General features: G+C 48.1%; 1 protein-coding gene across 1 annotated transcript in view; it reads right to left on the bottom strand.

Annotated features, from left to right (window-relative positions):
• LOC146174816 (uncharacterized) overlaps positions 1-16,416 on the bottom strand; it is a 212,297-nt gene that overhangs the window by 64,419 nt on the left and 131,462 nt on the right. The window contains exon 17 of the mRNA XM_084585459.1: positions 4,600-4,728. Coding sequence (XP_084441585.1) covers positions 4,600-4,728 — 129 coding nt within the window. The remainder of the gene's footprint in view (positions 1-4,599; positions 4,729-16,416) is intronic.

Genomic DNA, 16,416 nt, shown 5'->3' with positions numbered 1-16,416 from the left:
AGATAGGAGGATCACGCTGGCGCAAAGCTCCAGCGCAAAACACGGCGGATGAGGGGCCGGTTGGACTGGGGGTGGTAGCGTCGGTCATTGCTTGTGTTGGGAGTGTGCGGCTTCGAAGCTCCAGGACGGCAGGAAATCCTGACCTCCACCAAGTGAAAGGGGGTGTTTACTGTCCTTTAACAGGGATAATAGCCCTCTCCAAGTTGCACAAAGAACCACACAAGAGCACAGCCAGTCTAGGCCTTCCACAAGCGAGCTCGAGCAGCGCAGCGGCACTTTGTCGTCCTTATCCTCGTCTTCGTGGTATTCTCGCCTACTTCATCCTTGTCTTCGTATATCCTCGTGTAGTTCACTACAATATATATGAGTGCAAAGCAAGCGATAGTTTTTTTTATACCATTGACATTTACAGGAATTTGTCTTATAGTGATTATTGGAATAAAGAGCATTAAATGCAAAGCGGAAGGAAGAACTTTCCTTCCCCTTTACATTCAATGCTCTTACACACACACACACACACACACACACACACACACACACACACACACACACACACACACACACACACACACACACACACACACACACACACACACACACACACACACACACACACACACACACACACACACACACACACACACACACACACACACACACACACACACACACACACACACACACACACACACACACACACACACACACACACACACACACACACACACACACACACACACACACACACACACACACACACACACACACACACACACACACATATATATATATATATATATATGCGTGTGTCGATGGAACTGCATAAACAGGTTCGGGGTGAGACCTAAATGCCGGTGAACACCTCCGGCAACGCACTCCCTCACCAGAACAGTAGTTGGCCACCCTGGTGCAGTAATTGGCCGCAACCTCTCATGATAAGCTGCACACCAGTGGAGAAATATGGGAGAGGCCTTCGCCCTGCAGTGGGTATAGTCAGGCTGATGATGATGATATATATATATATATATATATATATATATATATATATACAGAAGAAATAGAGAGAGAGAGGGGGGGGAGTTGAAGCTCGAATGGGTCTGGTAGGGCATAAACGTAAACATAAGAAAAACTGGCCACCCCGTATACGCAGTGTCTGGTGTCATCGACGGTACCGGAACCATGGAAGAATGCAAACATTATCCTCATTCACAAGAAAGGGGACTCTAAGGACCTTAAAAATTACAGACCAATCAGCTTACTGTCTGTTACGTATACGGTATTTACTAAGGTAATCGCTAATAGAATCAGGACAACCTTAGACTGCAATCAAGCAAAGGATCAAGCAGGGTTTCGGAAACGGTACTCTACTATCGATCATATACATGCCATCAATTAGGTGATAGAAAAATGCTCGGAATATAACCAGCCCTTATACATAGCATTCATTGATTACGAAAAAGTATTTGACTCAGTTGAAACCTCGGCGGTGATGCAGGCATTGCAAAATCAAGGGGTAGACGAGCCGTACGTGAAAGTGCTGGAAGATATATATAGTGGCTGCACAGCAACCATAGTTCTGCATAAAGAAAGTAACAAAATTCCCATAAAGAAAGGTGTTAGGCAAGGAGACACAATCTCCCCAGTACTATTCACAGCTTGTTTAGAGGAAGTATTCAGAGACTTGGAATGGGAGAAGTTAGGGATAAGGGTAGATGGAGAATACTTCAGTAATCTGCGATTTGCTGATAACATTGCCTTGCTAAGCAACTCGGGGGATGAACTGCAAATAATGATTGATGACCTAGACAGGAAAAGTAGAAAGGTAGGCTTGAAAATCAATATGCAGAAGACTAAGGTAATGTTCAACAGCCTCGGGAAGGAACAGCAGTTTACATTAGGTAGCGAAATACTGGAAATAGTAGGCGAATATGTCTACTTAGGACAGGTAGTAACCGCAGATCCGGACCACGAAAAGGAAATAATAAGAAGAATACGATTGGGATGGAGCGCATTTGGCAAGCACTCGCAGATTATGACTAGCAGCTTACCGGTATCGCTCAAGAGGAAATTATACAACGGTTGCATCTTGCCTGTACTCACCTATGGGGCTGAAACGTGGAGGCTAACCAAGAGAGTTCTACTTAAGTTGAGGACAACCCAGAGGGCTATGGAACGAAACATGGTAGGGGTGACATTAAGAGATAGAAAGCGTGCAGAGTGGGTCTGAGAAATAACTCAAGTTACCGACATTCCAGTAGAAATTAAGAAGAAGAAATGGACATGGGCAGGACATGTAGTGCGAAGAGAGGATAACCGATGGTCGCTGAGGGTAACAAACTGGATTCCAAGGGAAGGAAAGCGTAGCAGGGGGCGGCAGAAAGTTAGGTGGGCGGATGAGATTAAGAAGTTCGCAGGGGTCAAGTGGATGCAGCTGGCACAGAACCGGGTTAAGTGGAGAAATATGGGAGAGGCCTTCGCCCTGCAGTGGGTATAGTCAGGCTGATGATGATGATGATGAAACGTAAAGGAGATGACACACGGTAGAAAAACAGTAAACGTTAAGGATTGTAGCCTACACTCCTTGGCAAAGGCCGGACCCCGGCTCAAACCTCGGATTAAAGTTTACTGTTTTTCTACCGTGTGTGTGTGTGTGTGTGTGTGTGTGTGTGTGTGTGTGTGTGTGTGTGTGTGTGTGTGTGTGTGTGTGTGTGTGTGTGTGTGTGTGTGTGTGTGTGTGTGTGTGTGTGTGTGTGTGTGTGTGTGTGTGTGTGTGTGTGTGTGTGTGTGTGTGTGTGTGTGTGTGTGTGTGTGTGTGTGTGTGTGTGTGTGTGTGTGTGTGTGTGTGTGTGTGTGTGTGTGTGTGTGTGTGTGTGTGTGTGTGTGTGTGTGTGTGTGTGTGTGTGTGTGTGTGTGTGTGTGTGTGTGTGTGTGTGTGTGTGTGTGTGTGTGTGTGTGTGTGTGTGTGTGTGTGTGTGTGTGTGTGTGTGTGTGTGTGTGTGTGTGTGTGTGTGTGTACAAGCGCTACTGCGTCTCAAGGCAAAACTTGAGCGATACCCCCAAGTTCATCGCTATTACTGTATTTATTATTGCAAATACAACTAATTTATTCGAAGAAACAAGGGCTGTTTAGTGGTTAACGTACTTGGGTGGTGATTAAAATTATGCATGAATTCAGGCGTAGAGGGTTTATTTTTCATTTTTAATGTAGCCGTATTGTTTACAACTCTGAACATCACAGCCCGTGCTCGCTTTCTTCCTCAAAAACACGAGCCGCCGATTAATACATGGCGATGTTACATGATAGCTGCACCTAGTTTCCTGCCATATTCGTGAAACCAAATGCAGCGTAACACAAGGGATGACGAAAGGACAGCGGGACCGCGCACAGCGGGTTGGTTATTGTCACACCATGATTAGCTTTCGTCGCTTAATAACCGCAGTACGCATATTCGGAAGATGTCATCCTGCTGCCAGAATCCCAGTTACGCTAGTCAAGTGCACTGTAAATTTGAACTTCTCATTTCATTAAGGATAGTATTTTGGCTGGACCTTTAGTGTGTTCTTTTCTAGCCCGTGTTTGCCGCTGTTGTTCATTTTCCTGTTCACGAATGTGCTATAACGAGAACCGAGAAGATGATTGTTGAGGCCGAAACGAACGCCATCAGTTTGGCATCTAAGAACTAGTTGGTTAAATAGACAGCTGTTCCGATTAGGAAGCGCATGCTATAGTTATTCATTTCAATAAATAGCACGCTGTTTTCGTGGGTTAAAGATCCTAAAGCGATCGAAATTATTTCGGAGTCATCCACTACGACACCATTTTCTCTTTCCGCTTTCACTACCACCTTCCTCCCTTCTCTTACGGTGCGATTCAGGTGTGCACTGAACAAGTATTACAGATACTGCGTCTTTTCTGTGAACCAATTATTATTATTGCCGCGGTCTCACATCACTGCCTCATGGTTGGTTGGTTTGTGGGGTTTAACGTCCCAAATCGACTCAGGATATGAGAGACGCCGTAGAGGAGGACTCCGGAAATTTCGACCACCTGAGGTTCTTTAACGCGCACTGTCATCGCACAGCACACGGACACCTTGCTTTTCGCCGCCATCGAAAAGCTGCCGCCGAGGCCGGCATTAGATCCCGCATCCTTGGGAACAGTAGTCGAGCGCCGTAACCACTGCGCCACCCCGGCGGGGCTCACTGCCCAGTGGCGGCTGTTGTGGGCCGCCGGTGGGCACCAGACACCGCTTCCGTGGTGGTGGACGACGGCCTGTTGCGGCGCGCGTCTTTCTCTCCCTCTTCTTTTTTTCCTTTTCTCCTCTATTTTCTTTTTTGTCCGCACGAGGCAGCGGAGGTGGCTCAGCTACAGAGCCAGTAGCAGGCCCGTGCATTTGCTATCCCTTCTTCCTACTGCCATAACAACAACAACCAGTGGCGGTGCATCAGGGCCGGTCAGACAGTTGCACATATTGATGCGTCACTGCCTAATGGCGAGTCAATATGTGCAACTGTCTGACCAGCCCTGATGCACCTCATTAAAACGCTGCCGGCCGTGGCCGACGGCATGATGCAAGGCCAGCACAATGCGGTACTTACCGTCCTCGCGCTGTCTGCGAGACTTGCCGCCAGCGTGGAGTAGGCGTCACAAAGTTGTCTGTACACCTCCCTCGGGACACTCTCATCAAGGCGTCGCTGGAGGCACTGAACACGGAGGGCGCATGTCTCCTGCAAGCAAGGCGCTCTTCAATTTTAAGGCGAAAGCCATGATAGGCTATGTTGGTGAGGCCTAAGAAGGACGGAAAAGGCGGACGCAACATGTGTGGCCAGGAGAGTTACCGCGGAGTAGAAGTAGGACTTTCCCTTACTTAGCGGATCAGGTGTCCACAGAAAAAGATGTGACAGATAGTGCGCCTTTTCTTTCATGTGTGTTAAGCGAAATCGTTAAAAAGCTCAGTAAAAATAATGGTAATTTGTGATGACTGTCATAATAATAATTTTTATTCGTGATGCTCATCAGTTATAGTGGTAAAAAGTAATAAATAACCATCAGAAATAAACAACTTAAGAGTTACCAAATACAAAAAAAATAAAAGAACAAGTAAAAATTACAACAACGTCGCTTAAGCACCAATGCTTTTGGAGTCTCCCAAAGCCGTTTAAGCATTCACCTCTAATTTTTTTGTTCAGCGTATGTCGATGCAGCAGATTCCTCGCCTGGAAACATGGTAGCTGTGGTTACCACAGAACATGGTGCAGTCGTAACTGGGGGCACTATACGTACTCAACACAAACATGTTGGAGAAGAAGCAGCCATTACTCTTGTCATTGTGGGATTCTAGACAGAAACCATAGTCAGCGACTCAAAACTGGCAATACGTAATTACAAGTTGGAAATAATCTCCCGACAATCAGCGCGTATTGTACAAAATTGTCAGCCCTCATCGCACATTCGCTTAATCTGGACGCCTGCTCATGCCTCCCTTGCTGGTAATGAGGCTCCTCATAACCTAGCTCGAGAACTGTCCCGCCGAGCTGGGTCATGCAGCCCCCTCACTATAAACTCCGGAAAGGACAGGTTGTTTTGTTATTGAGAAATCATGCAGCATTACAGGTTTGCCAGACTCAGATTCCCCCCTGCAGACAAAACACTCCAAACGCCAGGCCAAAGCATGGCGTAACTGCTACCTATCCAAATCCACAGTTCTGTTACCTATATTCTGAAGGACTCTATTAAGACAAATGCAAAAATTGTGATGCCAAGGCCGATCTAAATCATATCAACTGAAATAAAGTTTGCCCACCACCACTGCGACGACGATGCTCTCTTGTCGCATGACGGCATCGCCCTTGGCGTAGCACAGGATAGAGTCACAGCGACAGTAACGTCACCATCACGTGACCAGCCACATGGCATAGCATGGCAGCGATGTCGCAAACAGCATGTTACCCATCTGACAGCGCGTTTGAAGTGTCTACCGACGAGTTACATTGTTTTACTCATAAGTTTTCCGCCACCAATATTTGCGGCTGCGGTGGCGCAGTGGTTAAGAGCCTTGGCTGCTGACCAAAATACCCGGGCTGGAACCTGACAGAGAACGCCGCATTTCGATGGAGGCGAAAAAAAATGCATCCATGCGCTGTGCGATGTCAATGTGGAATAAAGATCCTGATGCAGAAGATTGTTCTGTAGCTATCGAAAACGGCACCTGTTCCACTGCTTCTTTTCTCCCTTCTTCAGAGTGTGATTAAGTGCCCTCTGAGAAGTAAGTCAGGCACTGCAATTTTCTTTTCATCAAAAATCAAAACCACCCCGGGTTCTAACCCGACCGCCGGCGGCTGCATTTCGCGCAGAATAAAAAGCTCTGCAACGAGGAGGCCATAGATCTGAGGCGGCTACAGACGGGCACCTTCATTAATTTACACATATTACACATGATGCATCCCACGACATTCAGAGACGAGTGCCCGTGGTGCGGGAAGACCCCTACCCTGTACCACATAACATGGGAATGCAGCTCACATCAACTACAAAAAATCGAAAACCCAAATGAAAGACAGTGGGAGGCTTTGCTGGCCAGCTCTGACCCGGAGGCTCAGCTCTACCTGGTCACAAGAGCTCGCAAACTGGCGAAAGCCAGTGGTGCCCTGGACTGGGGGCGCCAACCGCTCGTCAGCCTCGGTTGAAGAGGCGAAGAAAAAGATCCCCGAGCAGTTAATAAAGTTCACTCACTCACTCACTCACTCACTCACTCACTCACTCACTCACTCACTCACTCACTCACTCACTCACTCACTCACTCACTCACTCACTCACTCACTCACTCACTCACTAGCGCAGAATCGCCGCCAGTCATACTGGAAGGTTTGAGGATAGCCGGAAATGATGGGCTCGGTTGGCAGGCCCAAATCATGTGGTAGGTGTCAGCTATCTGCCCATGGTACTGGCACCGCCCAGTGAATTGGGGATCGAAATGTTTAAGCACTACAGGGAACAGCGTCGTTTTGGTGAAGACAGGCCGCCTGAACCCGGCGTGCGGGGGCGGTGCCAAGCGCCAATAGGGTCCCTGTCTAGGGACTGCACCCAGTGTTTGTAAGGCCAGGGTATACAAGGCTCTGTGTCAAGATAATGCCCGTGTGTACATACGCTCTGAATAAATATTTTCAACACCGTCGCCGTTTCGTTAGAGGCCGAAACAGAGAGGCATCCGTGTGCTGTTTGATGTCAGTGCACGTTAAAACTCCCCGGGTGGCCGACATTACTATGTGACCATCCACTACGGAACCCCTTAAACCAAATCAAACCAAGTATATCTTGGAGGAATACCCGCCGCTGTGGCTCAGTGGTTAACACGATGCACCACAGAGCCCGAGTATCCGACTGCGGCGGCCGCGTTTCATTGCAGGCGAAATATAAATACGTCCATGTGCTGTGCGAAGTCAGTGCACGTTAAAAAACCCCATTCGGTCGAAATTATTCCCGAGCCCTTCACTACTGCAGCCTCTCAATGTAGCCTCATGCAAGTAATCGGGCCTGATCGTTAGCGACGGCGAATACCATGTTTTAGCCCGACGGGAATCTCTGCACCCAGCACTCCCGTGATGGGCTGGGACAGGTAGGTCACCACCGCTTGCGGCGGGGGCTTGCCTGCCACCGAATTTTTATCTGTTGTAGGCCGTCATTGCACCCGCCACCGCTTGGGTGGTGGACGACGGCTGTTGTTGCGACGCGCGTCTTTCTCTCCCTTTTTCTTTCCTTTCCTTTATTCTCTATTTTCTCTTCTGTCTGCACGAGGCAGGTGGCTCAGCTACAGAGCCAGTAGCAGGCCCGTGCATTTTCTTTTCCTTCTTCCTACAGCCACAACAACAACAACAACTCTGCCACGTTCACGTAGTTTACATCGGAACTGTCGGTGTACTCCTTGCGCAGAGCTTTGCATCGGAACGCTGCATTCACGTCATTGTAGATTTGTGATAATGTGTGCCATATCAGCGCGCCGCCGCTCCCTTTTCGTCACAGCGATGGAGTATGTGTCTGCAAGACCCCCTTTGGAACCTGGTGGGTCGGCAGCGGCCAACCAGAAAAAGCGCCTCTACCACACGGGCGACTCACGGAGCCAGGGCACTGATGTGTACTCGGCGCCAAGTGATGAATCCTCGACTGATGACGGGTTCGTACCGGTCGTCAGTAAGAAAGCCAAGCGTAGGATGCGCAGACAAGTGGAATCGTCCTCTTCAAGCACGCCAACGTTAATTACGGCGCGAAGTGCCCCGGTACATACAGATTTGCTTGTGCCACAGCAACTGGCGGGCATTTTGAACTTCCTGAAAAGGCGAGCGATCTCCATATATTTGAAAGCCTATGGAGCAAAGACATAAGGATAAACTCTTATAAAAATGTCATTGCCACTGATGTCACGGAGCGACGCGCACTTGACAGTTTGTCCAGCATCACTAAATTCGGCAACGTTAGCATAGGTCCTCTTACTCTTCAAGAAAAGGAAACTGCGTCTGGCGTAATTTACAACGTTGACATCGCCCCCTGTGACTCTGATTTACCTATGTTAATCAAGCCGGCGGCCAATGACATCTCAATAATCCCAGATCAGCGCATAGCTAGATTTACTTGCATCAAGCTGACTTTCAAGGGTGACTGCATACCATCGTTCGTGAAGTTTGGGCACTTTCGACACCCAGTTAGACCTTTCGTGCCTGAGCCTCTACAGGGCAGGAAGTGCATGAGGATTGGCCACGTGAGTTCTGCGTGTAACAACTCCATCGTGTGCCCGAGATGTTCCATGCCACACAGCGGTGACATCTGCCGCGCCACTACCTTAAAGGGCGTCATCTGCCGTGGCCCTCACGATTCTTCATCTAGAGATTGCCCCCGTCTGAAGACCGAGCGGGCGGTACTGAAACAAATGGTACGAGATCATTCTACGCACAAAGAAGTCGCTGCTAATATACGGCGACGTCATTCGCGCCACCGAAGGTCTTCGAAGAAATGGATAGCATTTTGAGCGAAACTCCCAAGCACCATTGAAACTGCTCCTACTCCACCAACAATTTTACTAAACCAAGGGAACCCCATGTCGGATGACTAGGGACCTACTGCACCATGAAAATCATTGCCACCCCTACCATAGCCTTTTACAACCACCGGGGCTGGAATTTTGCCCCACTCCAAGTATTCAACGCCTACGACTGATCCATGGAAAATGCATGCTTCGGACGTTGACCAAAACCTGCAAGTGATCGCAATGCTCACGTCATTGACGAATTTCATGCGTGCTCTGCTTTCCGACTTGCGCACGCCAGCAGCGCACAACGCACTGAAAATACTAGACACACTGCATCCGGTTCTTGCGGCTCTACAGCAGAAGGCATCACGGCTCCGCCAAATATACTTTTTAAAAACAAAGTGAAGCGTGCTTTCATTTTTGAATGGAATTCCCGTAAACTCCAGCTCCGAATTTCAGATATTCGGTAGTATTTTTACAAATATTGCTTCCCCACTTTGGTTATTTGCAACAGAATCTAACAAAAATTTTGCGAATATCCGGTTATCAGGCGCTTGCATCGCCAACACGCAACATAAATAGCAAGGTCATCGTTTACATTCGACGTTAACTTACATATGTACTACATTCTGTTCTCTTTAACAACTAGAATGAGTATGTTTGCTTGACAGTGAAGAGCTGGGACTTCATATACGCTTTTAGCTGTGTACTTGGCACCATCAAGCCTCATTGACGCCGAAAGGTTGAGTGATATTTTCGGCAGTCACATCAGGCCCACTGATAGTTATAGGTGATATGAACGCTCACCCCGCCATGGAGAAGTGTTATCATGAATCTTAGAAGACTAAAGCTTGTCGCTTTCGCCTCTGACCATGGCCCTCAGTGCCTTAACGACGGAACTCCAACTTATAATCATGGAGTGACTTACGGAAGCTGCTTGGACTTGACATTCGTTTCGGAATGCCTTACTAGCAGAGTCCAGTGGTTTTCAAATTAAATTTTTATTCGCATCAGGTGCTACAGATGAAAGGCTACGGAAAGAAAGCTGCCACTTGGCGGCTTGACGAGTCCGCGGCCCCATATATGAGGCAGCGTCTAGACAGCACCAGAGAATGAAGACGCGATAAACAAATCAAGACACTTTCTCAATGCAGTATAAACGAAAAAGTCCCGAGCCAGATAAAAGAAACACCGCCAGCACCAAAGAATGAACAAGCGATAAGCATATCAAGACACTTGATCAATGCTGAAGAAAAGAAAAAGTTCTGAGCTAGATAAAACGAATACCAAAATAGATGAAATCAGGTTATTAGTTTAAAAGAGAGAAACGCTCCATAAAATAATTCAAGCGTGGTGCAGTAACCTTCCAGTTTTCTTCACGTCGAGTATTAAAACATTTTTTATTTCTTTCTAAATGTGCCAAGGCATCCACAAACTGAATATTGTTTCTCTTCATATTTAAACCGACCACTCAAACGGTAGTGGTATAGCTTATGATCTCTCATGAGCACTGTGAAAACAATCTGCAGTGGTTGCATTATAGCAATCATCGTACTCTTGGCGTAGATGCCGTTTTGCATATGGAGAGAGAGAAATAACATTTATTGGCACCCGTAAGAAGGCAATATTTTTTGCGTGTTAGAGACTGTATTTGTGCCCCAGGCAAGTTGGCAGTAGTTACGTGCGGATAGAACAGAGAAATATAGACCAATATTTTTGTTTTAGTAGAAAGCATGCAACGGAGTCCACCGATTACACCGGTTATTCGAGCAAGTTTGGCTAATAGAAAATTCCCATCAGACTCCCAGGGTAGATTGGCAGTGAATATCACACCTTCACATTTGAAATGGTCAACAATGTCAACAGGATGAGAGTTTAAAACAATATCGGCCTGAGGAGGAACAGGTTAGGTTTTCGGCAGAAACACAATTGCTTTTGTTTTATTTTCGTTAATATACATGTAAATGCATGAAGACCATTGCTGCAGTTGGACTATGGTGCCATTTCAATCATTAATGAGTTTGTCGATGGTATTACCAGAACCATATGCTGGTATTCTATGCATATATAATAAATTTGGTGTTCTGAATAATGTTACGATGTCACGAAATCGGCGCCCATTTTCATCAAGCCGGTACGGCGCGAGGCCCGCACGGCGTCGCGTGGAAGGCATGGAGAGAAAAGCCCCCTTCCCCGCGCGGGAGAGCGCGTAGTTTTGTACGCGTTGCCGTGACCCTCTTTCCCATTGCCCGGGGAGGACGGTGGTTGATCGGACTGGAATCAGCCGGAACATTCCAGCATCTTCTATTTGACCTGGCCAATGGCGACGCGCGGCTCGACGGGAGGAAGAGAGAGCGCTATAACCAGCGAAGTTAAGTGTGTGTGCGCGCTAGCTTTGGCGCGTGTTAACAAACAGACGCGGCGCGCCCTATTTAAAGAGACCGCGCCGCTTGATGAGCCAGTCAGTCAGTTCTTCAGTGCTTTGCGACGTGTTCGCCTGTGCTTCGGCTCGACTCCCGGGGATCACCCGCTGCTGGCAAGCCCACGGACTTTCAAGGGAGCGGCGCTCGTCTCGTATGGCGGCCACATCGTGACTCTTGAGGCGTCGGACTGCAACAGTGCCCGGTGAACAAAAAATGGTGTTTGTTTATGTAACTCTCTCGTGTTTAATCTGCTGTAAAGCCTGTGTTATTGAATCATTCTGTAGTTGCATGCTTAGCATTCGTATTCTGTGAACCTCTCGTCTGTTGTATTTCAAGTGACCTTGTGTATTCCTTTGTATCGTCTCTTGCTGTGCATAAATTGTGTTTTGTTTGTTACTTCTGACTCCGATCCTTACTCTGGTTTGAACCGGCGACCGCTGGGCACCAAACGACCACCCCCTTCTGTCACTACAAGGTAGTTGAATCCCCGCTGAGATTGCCACGCAAGTCGAGGGCATCTCCTTTGCGACCGGAACAGCTACCCCCACTCACTCTAAGGGTGTCTGGGAGTGTGCGAACCGTTAATGGCGCATCGTTAATAATAGCCCCTAATTATTAACGGGTGACAATTATTCTGGCGTCCGCGACAGGACGTTTGGTGCACTCAAGCTCAGAGGACGGAGAACGAGTTAGAAGACTTTACGAAGAGGTCGTAAACTGTGTAGCAGCAGAGCGATAGCGAGAGGTTGTGCCGCGCGGAAGCGTTTAGGCGAGGTTCGCTAAGCAGTATTTAGGTTACACCCAGACGGTTCGCGCTTCAGATAAGAATCTGAAAGAGTTGATTGAGGCTGGCACCCAGCTGGGGTTGTCCGGTGCCGAACTGCGCAAATGGGTTAGCCAGAGAGAAAAAGAAGAAAGAGAGAGAGAGAAGAAAAGGAACGAGAGAGAGCAGAAAAAGAACGAGAGAGGGCTCGAAAGGAAGCCGAGGAAGAAAGAGAGAAGGCTCGAAAGGAGCGTGAAGAGGAATTTCAGCGAGAAAAGGAATTACTTACTATGAAACTTCAGCTCCAAAACTCAGGGAACAACAACGGTTTAACTGAAGTGCATAGCTCCAGTGAAGGACATAGCAGCTTGCGGATAGACGCAAGCAAATTGATCCCGAAATACGACGAGAGAAGAGACGATCTCGACGCGTTCCTCTTGCGTTTTGAAAGGGTCGCCATAAATGCAAATTGGACAGACAGAGAATGTGCTACCATCTTGAGCACTTGCCTTAGCGGCGAAGCATTAAGTGTGTTTGGAAGACTTCCTCCTGAGGATGCAGGCAGCTATAACAAAGTGAAAGCTGCATTACTTAAAAGGTTTAGATTTACGACGGATGGGTTTCGTGAGAAGTTCAGGACTGGGAAACCTATGGACGGTGAAACGGCAACACAGTATGTTGCGCGACTGAGTCATTATTTTGACCGTTGGACTGAACTCTCAAACATTAAACTAGAGTATGGCGCACTTCGCGAACTCCTAATTAAGGAGCAATTCCTGGGCAGCTGTCACCCTGGTCTGTCGCTTTATTTAAAAGAAAGAAAAGCGGATAACCTGGAAGAAATGATGGAACTTGCGGACCAATTCCTAGAAGCCCAAGGAGGAGTGAATTTGACCAAGATTAAAAACATAAATGCTGACAACCCAGAGAAACCCGACTTCCGCAATACCCGAACAAGCTCAAAGTCACCGCCGAAGTGCTTCCTGTGCAACAAGGTTGGACATTACGCATTTAACTGCCGGAACCGGTTCACAAATAATATCCCGACGGGGTGTTCAAATTGTGGACGGAAGGGCCATAGAGCAAGCATATGTCCTAACAAGTCCACCCCCCAGATAGCCTGCGTATACACTCCATCGGAGTACCACTTGGAAGAAGAAGATGCTGACGGCTTCGTGGAACTAAAAAGTGACAAGAAGGTACCAGTTGTGAACGCGGCCATGGGAACATGGGCTGAGGTTTTACAGCAGAAGATGCCTGTCGTCACAGGGAAAGTAGGAGGAAGATCCATCTCGGTGTTGCGAGATACTGGCTGTAGCACGGCAATGATAAGAAAAGAATTAGTTCGAAGCGACCAACTTACTGGGAAGAAGAGGCCTGTATATCTTGCCGATGGAACGATTAGAGTTCTGCCCGAAGCCCGAGTGAAGGTACAGACGCCCTACTATAGTGGAGAGGTAACGGCACTATGTGCAGAACGCCCCCTGTACGATCTTATCTTGGGGAACATTGCCGGAGTAAGAGCGGCGGACGACCCAGAAGATTCGCTCAGCTGTGAATTGGAACCGTCAGCGACGACGAAAATTGAACCGAAGGAAGAAACGACAGAAGATAGCGTTGCTGCCGTAACACGAGCACAAGCCAAAGCTCAGGGAAGGAACTTTCCCACACTGAAGACTCCCGATGTGACTAAAGCGGCTGAAGACAGAAGCTATAAAGAAGAACAAGAGCAAGACGAGACACTAAAAACGTGCTTCATGAAAATGGGCAAAACATCTAAATGTCGAGATGGGAAAAGTAGCATAGAGTTCCGTAAGGAGAATGGGCTGTTGTATCGATTTTATACCGACGCGACAGGGAGACGACTGCGACAGCTGGTAGTACCAGAGAAACATCGGAACACAGTCCTACAGACGGCACATGACGCCATAATGGCCGGTCACCTCGGATGTGAAAAAACGAAAGCTCGAATATTGGAGGAATTCTTCTGGCCTGGTATCTGCGCAGACGTTAAGCGATACGTCGCTTCATGTGACATTTGCCAGAGAACGATTCCGAAGGGACGCGTACCCTGTGTCCCTCTCGGGAAGGCGCCTATAATTGAAACTCCATTTTCGAGAGTGGCGATAGACGTAGTAGGACCAATTCAACCACCATACAAAAGCGGAAATCGGTATATTCTTACTCTGATAGATTATGCCACCCGCTATCCAGATGCGGTCGCACTCCCCAGTGTCGAGACCGAGCGGGTCGCGGAAGCGCTGGTCGAGATGTTCTCCAGGGTCGGGGTGCCTAGGGAAGTACTTAGCGACCGGGGAAGTAACTTCACCTCGGATCTCATGAAGGAAGTACCTAGACTTCTATCGCTACGCCAACTGCACACAACTCCGTACCACCCTATGGCTAATGGCCTAGTCGAAAGATTCAATGGGACACTCAAGATGACGTTGAAGCGTATGTGCGCGGAAAAGCCCAGCGATTGGGACCGCTACGTGGCTCCATTACTCTTTGCATACAGAGAGGTGCCCCAGGCCAGCTTGGGATTTTCTCCTTTCGAACTCCTCTACGGCCGTCACGTGAGAGGTCCTCTGACGATCCTCAAAGAAGTTTGGACTAACGAAGATTTGGATGAGGAAGTAAAAACCACGTACCAACACGTACTCGACCTTCGGAACCGACTTGAAGAGACGTGCCGTCTAGCACATGAAGAGCTGGAAAAAGCAGGTGTCCGCTATGCTAAGGTGTACAACCGAAGGGCTAAAGACCGGCAGTTCAGACCGGGCGACAAGGTGCTTGTGCTGCTCCCGACCGATAAAAATAAACTACTCCTACAGTGGAAGGGGCCCTTCGAGGTAAAGGACAGAAATAGCGAGGTAGACTACACTATCGAAACGCCAAGTGGTCTCAAGCTATTTCATGCTAATTTGTTAAAACGATACGACGAAATAGTAGACCCGACAGGAAAACCTCAATGCCTAACTATTGCAGTGTCTGACCTGGACGAAGAACAGAGCATCCCAGTTCCCGAATTTAAAAAGACCGAAGGGTTGGAAGATGTAAGGCTTGGACCCAAATTATCTGTAGTACAGAAAACTGAAATTGTAGAGGTGATGACTAAACACCACGCGATTTTCTCTAATGTGCCAGGAAAAACGGACTGGATCGAATGTCATCTAGAACTTACAAATGACATCCCAATACATGTGCGGCAGTATCCACTGCCTTTCACTACGCGTGAAAACGTGGAAAAGGAAGTACGAGAGATGAAGACCCTGGGAATAACTGAGGAATCCTTATCACCATACAACTCACCCATACTACTCGTACGAAAACCAGACGAGACAAACAGGTTCGTGGTAGACTTCCGACTGCTGAACACTGTGTTGGTGGCCGATTCGGAACCCATGCCGAGGGCAGACTCGGTATTCGCCAGCGTCGGAACAGCCAAGTACTTTTCCAAAGTGGATTTCGTGAAGGGATACTGGCAAATCCCGCTCTCTGAAGCTTCGAAACCTAAAACGGCGTTCTCGACCACGTCTGGACTTTATCAGTTTCGCTACATGCCTTTTGGTATCAAAACCGCACCAGCCGTTTTCGCGAAACTCATGCGACGAATCACAGAGGATCTTCCCGATGTATATCATTACTATGATGACGTCCTCGTGGCCAGCAAAACGTGGGAAGAACACCTCATGACACTAGAACAACTTTTCACGAGGATTGAGGCCGCTGGACTAACAATTCGCCCCAGCAAGTGTGAACTCGGAGCAGAGGAAATAGACTTTTTAGGACACCGAATCGGAAGGGGACAACTAGCGCCACTGGGGAAAACTCTAGAAAAGATTCAGGCAGCACCAGCCCCAAAAACAAAGCGGCAAGTGCGTTCTTTCCTGGGGCTCACCGGATACTATCGGGAATTCATTCCAAACTACGCCGAAATCAGTGCTCCACTTACGCGACTCACTAAGAAAAGGGAAAGTAACCTCGTCAAGTGGACACCAGAACACGAGATAGCTTTCACAGAATTGAAACGGCACATAGCTAACCCTCCAATTCTGCGGCTTCCAGACTTTGAACAACCCTTCGTGTTACGCACAGATGCGTCCGACACCAGCCTTGGGGCGGTTCTGCTGCAACCTCACAATGGTACACTTCACCCCATAGCCTATGCTAGCAGAAAGCTGCTCTCCAGAGAGGTTGCATACAGTAC

This window comes from Amblyomma maculatum, chromosome 11 (genome assembly GCF_055883805.1).
Source record: "Amblyomma maculatum isolate TAMU_Amacu chromosome 11, ASM5588380v1, whole genome shotgun sequence".
In the NCBI taxonomy this organism is placed as follows: Eukaryota; Metazoa; Arthropoda; class Arachnida; order Ixodida; family Ixodidae; genus Amblyomma; species Amblyomma maculatum.
Note: the sequence above shows the minus strand (reverse complement) of the source record. Positions and strands in the feature narration are given on the sequence as shown.